At 38.3% G+C, this 7,568-nt stretch overlaps 2 protein-coding genes across 2 annotated transcripts; one reads left to right on the top strand and one right to left on the bottom strand.

Annotated features, from left to right (window-relative positions):
• Positions 1–734: 734 nt before the first annotated feature.
• Positions 735–2,057, bottom strand: LOC124638065. Its single transcript, XM_047174877.1, has one exon. It carries the CDS (start codon positions 1,941–1,943, stop codon positions 783–785), a length of 1,161 nt encoding a protein of 386 aa, XP_047030833.1. The 5' UTR covers positions 1,944–2,057; the 3' UTR covers positions 735–782.
• A 1,738-nt stretch (positions 2,058–3,795) lies between these two features.
• On the top strand, positions 3,796–7,373 carry LOC124638321 (putative uncharacterized protein DDB_G0282133). The gene is made up of 4 exons (XM_047175256.1): positions 3,796–4,042; positions 4,547–4,637; positions 4,794–4,913; positions 5,002–7,373. The coding sequence occupies exons 1-4, from the start codon at positions 3,954–3,956 to the stop codon at positions 6,976–6,978; spliced, it is 2,277 nt and encodes a 758-aa protein (XP_047031212.1). The 5' UTR covers positions 3,796–3,953; the 3' UTR covers positions 6,979–7,373.
• The last annotated feature ends 195 nt before the right edge of the window (positions 7,374–7,568 follow it).

Raw genomic sequence — 7,568 nt, 5'->3', positions numbered from 1 at the left:
TGTTCTACAGGGTGATTTGTACATAAAATAAAGAAAACTAAAAGTGTTCACTTCGATAAAATTGCATTTAAATCGCTAATGTTGCATGCTAGTATAACTACCAGCCCTCGGTTGCATTAACGAATTATTAAATGAATTAAAGTCAACTTCGAAGCACCATTATTATAATTCTTTCAGACATTTTTAGCGTCATTCAGGGATTGCTCAAGCGTTGACTGAATTTTAAAGTTAACCGCAGACGTCCAAATGGTTGACATGTGTCGTTCCATTACAAGTGTGTGTCAATTTGAGTGACACACGGCGGTGTTTCTACGTTATGTAGCATGTGTACATTGTGTCTCAATGTCCCAATTCCTTTCTGAATATAGTTGTTTAGTGTAAACAGTCTTTAGGCCATTGTAAATATGAGGGATGCTGTTTAAGAGGTTTTTAATAAGCTTTTGTCGCAAACATATCTATGTATGTGCGTATGTATGGTTGCGCGGCTCGAATTGTATACATCGATTAATTAAGATCGATTATTTTTTATTTTTTTAAGTACACCTTTCGTCTTAATGTGTGTGGGTAAAGTGGTCGCACTCGATACCTAATTGAAGAGGAACGATTTAGTTTACAAGTTCATTGCTGTCAACCTATATCACTTTCTAAGTCTGTTGTTTATTTTATTTTATTTATTTATTTATTTGAATCAGGCATCTAAGGCCCATAGAAAAATACAATACACGAATATTATAACATTAAAACATACACTAATACATATTTTATTTATGTAACTTAAAAAACTAATGCACACGAAGTGTCGGCGTCGTGTTACGCAGCGAGGTGTCGCGTAGCCATCCTCGGAACCTCCGATAAACGACACCTTTCGGCCAAAACTCTTCCTTCAGGAATGTCTCGATGTGATGAGTTGGAACTCGCACCATGAACGAATTGAAGTTCGTATTGTGGCGCGACTCCAACTTCGCCACCCTCAAGGTCCAGTTTGTCTTGGATCGGACATACTCCACGATCTGCTCCACCGTCGTGGTGTGATGTAGACGGGACACGTACAACTGCGTCGTTGGTACTGCAGGACGCAGCAGGATGTTGGGTCCAGTTTGTGCGGTACCGCACTGATTCCTACAAGGTGGCCTCTTCTTTCTCCTTTCAACCTTTATGAAGCCATCCTTGTCGCACATGTCCTTCTTAGGACCAGTCTGTGGCTGTGAGGTGCCACGGGTTTGTTTACCCCCTTTTGCATTGGCCCGCTTTGTTTGCGTCACAACGGGCTTGTTGGTGGCTGCTACTGCCGCGTAGGTGCGTTTGGGGGTTAATGTTCCTACGCATGTCTCGGCCGCAGGTGTTGACACAGCAGCGGCGGCGGCGGCGGGGCGGGGTGCGTCGTCAGCAACATCGGCGATCGGTGACGCACTCGAATTCGCCGACTCGAAACTGATGACCGACGCATTTTGCGCCCCGCGACGTGTATTCACATTGATTATATCTAATGACCCACTTATGGAAACAGCGTTGCGCAACAACGCCACTTCACCACGCAGGTCACTGATGGTAACCTGTGAAGCTTCCATCTTCGACTTCATATCCTCCAGGCTTGCCTTCAGACACGTTATGTCTTTCAGCAGCCTGGTGACGTCGACGTGATGGAACGTGACGGGAGGCAGCTTATGCAAGTCCTTCGCCACGAATTCAGGCACGTCATCAGGATCCGTCCTTTTCAGCAGGGAGATGATGTCCTGCAGGCTCTTGTCGCCACCGTCCCTTCGGCGGGATGGCATCTGCTCGAGTTGTCCGAGCGACTTGTAGAGCAGCAGCTTTGCACTGCAAACCTCGTCCTCTTTGTAGGCTGATCTGCAGATCTGCACGATGCTGACCTCATCCATATAATCGATGGCATGATTAATGAATGCCAACACTTCGTTGGCGATGAGCGGTTTAGAACTCATCGCGACTGAGACGGGCAGCGGCTATTGCCGCGCAAAACGCGAATATAATATTCGTACTGTGCAGCCAAAACGCGACCGTTCTCGAGCGCGCATCGCACTACACTGTTTAGAAAGTGACGAGTAGACATTGACAATAGATCGTTGTAAAGTATTTTTTTCCTATTCATTAGGTATTGAGTGTATTTTTAATTGTATGTAATAACCTTGTTTGTAATATGACATATCGCTGGCGGTCATAAAGACAACGTTGTGTAAATATGGCGCAGTTGAAGCCAGCGACTTCCTGAGGCGGGACGCTTGCGATACCTAGATTGTTTCCGACAGATACTCGATGCTAGATCATATCCTTGTTCTCTGTTTTACAACAGTAACTATCTGAAGTTAAACTTTAAATAGTTATTAGGTTTCGATATATTTTAGTTGTTAATACACATTGCACTCGTAACATTAATTATGTTTATGTTTTCTCTCTTGTAATGTTATGTGAATTTATAGTTGTATAGTTTTTGTAATAAATGTATGACATATTAATTATTTTTAATACGACCGCGCGGTTAATGTGACGAGTGCACTGACATACAAGTAGACATTTGTGTTTTTCTGTTTTGTAAATGCTCATTATATTATGTTTTAAGAGTCTAGTCATCAAATTATGTTCAGGAAGTTTTAACAGTTTTCATACAATTCAACTGATTTATAATGTACAGATTTCATTCCATTACAATAATGTGGCAATTTGAATACAATGATTTGTTATAATATAGAAGACCCGAAGTCTCCGCGGCTATTTGATATCTGCTCGTTTACAAAAGTCATATCTATTGCGACATATGTATTGTATATCTTTGTGTTGTGTACAGTGTACGCAGGTTTACGACTGTTCGTGTTGTTATGGTTTTAAAGTTTTATTTAAAATTCCGCCATAGAGGTATGTGCTGTATGACAGATGATATACTTGTACTGTATAAATAGTTAAATAATGTACGATAATTGTGATAAAGTAAAAAGCACAACATAATTCATTGTGAAGCCTAATCTGACGTTAAAATAAGTTTCTTTTTTCTTATTAAAGTTTAAATAGTGTTTTCTAAATTTTAGATACATTATGTACATGTTATATAAGCTAGTGTCTGCCAAATGCAGAAGATTACGAATATCGGTCGGGTTTGATTTTGAGTCCGAGTCAGGTGCAATATCGTGTATGTTGGGATGTTTCGACCTCGTCATGACACTCTTGTTTGAATATACGTTCATATATTGTTTAGTTGTTCAATTCGAAAAGTACAAAGTCAAAATTGTGAATGTTTAGTTGCGACTGTGCGTGAAGATGCGGAGTGTGTGTGGCCGCCCTCGGCTCGCGCGCCGCATTCCAAAAGTACTCATAGTTATAAAACCTGTTGGATTTTTTTACCTTTTGCATTTTGGACTTAAGTTATAAATAGTAATAGGATAATTGTATGTGCAGTTATGAGAAGCTTTCGATGCCCTCGGAAGCGACGAGACACCATTCTGTGTGATCGAGTATTTCTACAATTCTTAAATCTATGGATTCATACGACATTTAATTATAGGACATATGTTTTTTCTCAAATATGCACAAACTTAATGAAGATTTTGCGGTAAAATGTTTCAAAGGTTTGTTTTATTTAAACCAAATGTACATAAGTGTGATAGAGATGAAACGGTCTCATTTAAAAATAAAGTTGTTGTAAGTATTTTGTTTATTTTTCATCAATACCTCGCCCTTCCATATTTGTATATTTAATTTACAAAAGTTTCTTAAGTGGTATCAGTTTGCAAATATATTTTCTGTGCAAAAAATATGAGGATTACTCTATGAAATATATTTCGTGTCTGTAACCAAGAAGGATCCAAATTCAAACTTTTCTAAAAAGCTATGATTCCATAATCAACTGGCTGAAAATAAAATAGACGTCATACACATTCAAATTTTACGCACAATTGTCAATCAGCATATTTTATAAGTGATTTTTGTGTGACATTGCAAACATGCATTCCTGGTTCGTATTGATCTTATTTGGATGCCTACTAGTGCAGATTCTCAGCAGACCACAACAGACAGAGTATAACAATGATAGGTAACATCACTTTTTGTATGTATTTACTAAGAATTTAGTAGTTCGCCTTCATAATAATGTGGAGATGAAGTATCCATAGCATACCTTATTAAAACCAGTGTGTGAGATGTTCAAGACATTCAATTTGCTTAGGTAAATGTAGTTGTAATCATAAGGAACGCCAATAGATAGGTTTTTAGTAGTATTGTGATCTAGCACACCTCTTGATATAAGGTTCATAAACCTTATCCATATTTAGAGGCGTTACTTACGTGCTAGCTGCTACGCATCGCCATACCCCCTTAGATTCCCTAAGGCGACCCACTGACCGATTTATCCAATTGTAAACACGTATGTATACAAGATTGTCTATGCAGCACAAATCAGGTCAATGTAACAACAGGTAATAGGTACAAAGTTGGTTTGCCTTCGAAAAGGTATATACGCCTAATTATTTTTCAATATTCTGGGGTCCAATAAATAAATCATGACTTTTTCATTTCAAATAAGGACATTATGTTACAGTGATCTTGAAGAAGCAGAAGATGAAGAGGAAAATGAGCCGTCAGGGGACGAGTTCCTGGCTGATGATGAGGACTCGCGTCTAATAGAGCAAGTGAGTTCAATTCTCTGACACTAAAGCGAACTTGTGTCACTTCTTAAATCCTACTCCAATTGATTTAAAGTTAAATCCTTTTTTAGTCATAATAATTGAGTTTCACCATTAACTTGCAGCTTTCCAGGCTTTTATATAGCATTTGATTACTTTCAGGAGCCTGCTGTTCAAGAAGACGAGTTGCCGCGGAGTAGACACTTGCTAGACCTTACCGAAAGCAGATACTTGCAACGGAACTCACCCGATGACCGTCTTACTCGGACCAAAACCGATAACGTACGTAGTTTTAAGCATCTTATAATGAATCTAAATGTATTAGATATGTTAAAATTCGAAAATATTCAATAAAAAGAAATTGGTACAGCTTTCAGATTCCAAATCCAATAGAAATCGTGATACACGAGAGGAGAACACCGGAGGTACACGATACAACGATCAGATGCGGTCTTACCCGAGACGTCGTCAGTCAAACAGATACATTGAGGCCAGTGATGAACAACAGGAAGCTACACAACATCTCACCAATCGTGATGTCAAGTCTAATCGTGTCGCTCAAGGACAAGTAGATAGTCAAGTCAATAAAAGAACTGTAGAATTAGAAAGTGCATTAAATGAAGAAGGTGATATGTTGTTTGAAAAGAATAGAGACCAGATAAGCAAAGTAGACAGAAATGAATATGGTAATAATGACGCTGAAGCCAATGAACAATCTCGATATTACAAGCAGTACTATAATACGATGCAAGCTGAGAATAGAGATCTACTCGAGGATAAAAGTCATGATGGTTCACGTTATAACTTAAGAGATAGGCGCGACGTAAAGCAGGCTAACCCAGCTGACACTCCGAACGTGTCTAATCAAGGAAATAAGGAATCCAATGAAAAAACTGACAGCGAAGATGAAGAGTCTGCTATTAAAAGGCACATCAAAAAATTATCGGGAGACGAATTAGATCAGCTTTTGAATTCTCTGACTGAAGAGAAAAGAGAGTTATTGAAAAAAATAATCGATGATGTTGATGCTGGCGACAATGGAGCAATAAACAAAAGAGAAATTACGAAAAAAGCAGGAGCTGTAGAAGAAAATAATTTTATTGAAAACTGCCAATCTGATTTAAGTAAAGTTCAAGGAGGTAGTCCAGTAGTAGATTTAAATACAGAAGCAGCACCATCAGCTAACACAGAGACTACAGAGATCAGTAAGCCACCAGAAGGTCCGACTGAAGGTAATGAAATATCTAGTTCTAAAAGTGCCGAAACAAGTTTAGGTTCTGTTAATAAAGCAGAACTTACAAACCACATCGATGAAGGTGTTCAGAACAAAAAAACTGATAGCAGTTTAAGTGCGTTTTCGATAAATATTGATCCCAAAAACCAAGGTGAAATGGTCGCTAACGTGCAAGTTACAACGAAAACGGAAAGCAAACGAGAAGCTAATATTGATGATTTGGAAGGTATGTCATTCGAGGACTCTAAAATTGAAAACGATATGAGTCTTCAAAATGGGGCGGACTATGCAAACGACCAAGGGTACTTTTGTTCCCAAGATGACAATTTGTCAAAATTATTGGATGACGACTCTCAGGTTCATCAAGAAGGTAAACCCTACAAACGAGATACATATTCAGGTAAGCAATCGGACTTATCCGAATCCATGAAATCGCTGGAAGACTCTTTTCCTAATTCCAATGCATACGACGATACGGTGTCTTACTCTGGACCATTAGTGAGAGTGAAGCGAAAAAATTCTGACCAAGTTATTAAGAAGAGAGCTGCTGGTCTTTTACCCGATGCTAAAGTAGCTTACTTTCCATACAAAGCAGAAAACGAGGATGAAGACAACGACGAGGGTAATGAATTTGATGACGAAGGCTTTTATGATCGTACTTCTAACTTCGCAAACAACAACAGAGCGTTAGAGGAGGATGCTGCTAGCGCCGAAAATTCTGCTCAACCTAAAAACTCTAATGTTGACAATTCAAAGCCACAACATGAAAATCTTGAGAGTGACACAATGAGTCTTGGATCAGACACTGATAGCGTGTTGTCTGGCGTAGAAGGTGTCGATGATAATCTTATGTACAGCGGTGGAACGAGGAACAGACGCACTGCTGACGATAACCCTAGTGACACAGCAGATGTTAAATCTGAGCGATCGCCGTCATTAGTTGAAAATGAAAAGTCGGCTTCAGAAAACTACTTCAATGCCCCGCATTATCAAGAAAATGACGCATTTGGACCGCTCCCGCGAAACTATGACGGAGATTTAGGCAGATATAAAAGAATAAGACGGGTGAAACAGTCGCACAATTCTCAAGAACCCGCTCCTTCTGATGCTTAGCAAAGGTGATGATGATGATTATGATGATGATCACATAATTTTTAAGTATTTTAAATTATGTTTGCATTAAAATACATTAGTTTGTACTTAACTTTAATTTACATTATTTTGAATTTGTTTATAAGTATTCAAATAAAAGGTTATTTAAAATTAGTTTTTTTATTCAGACTTTACTCGAAATTAGATATACCATACATCATGATTTCTGTAATTATTAGTTACAGTAGTGCAATATGATATGTTTGAGATTGATCCTATCCCTTATTTTTATATTTAAACTGGTTTGTAACTAATTTTAAATAACCCTGTATTATTTGTAGGTATTGTTATGTAAACATTTATAAATAAACAATCAAAACATGATAACATCGCGCTTTATTTAAGACTGTCTTTGTATAAACGAGCCCCGCGTAAACTACAAGTTATTTTAATATAATGTTGAATTGATGACAGACCGTATTGAAAATACTAAGCATTATCATCAGATCGATACCCACCAAATGCTGTTCTGACGTTTTTTTTTTTTAATATACCTGTGTATTTCGTCCTTGTACTGTCTACCTTGTCGGGTTATCTTGCTCATAGTTCAG

The sequence above is a fragment of the Helicoverpa zea genome, chromosome 17 (assembly GCF_022581195.2).
Source record: "Helicoverpa zea isolate HzStark_Cry1AcR chromosome 17, ilHelZeax1.1, whole genome shotgun sequence".
Lineage (NCBI taxonomy): Eukaryota > Metazoa > Arthropoda > Insecta > Lepidoptera > Noctuidae > Helicoverpa > Helicoverpa zea.
The sequence above is the reverse complement of the archived record's forward strand: the minus strand, read 5'-3'. Positions and strand labels throughout refer to the sequence as shown.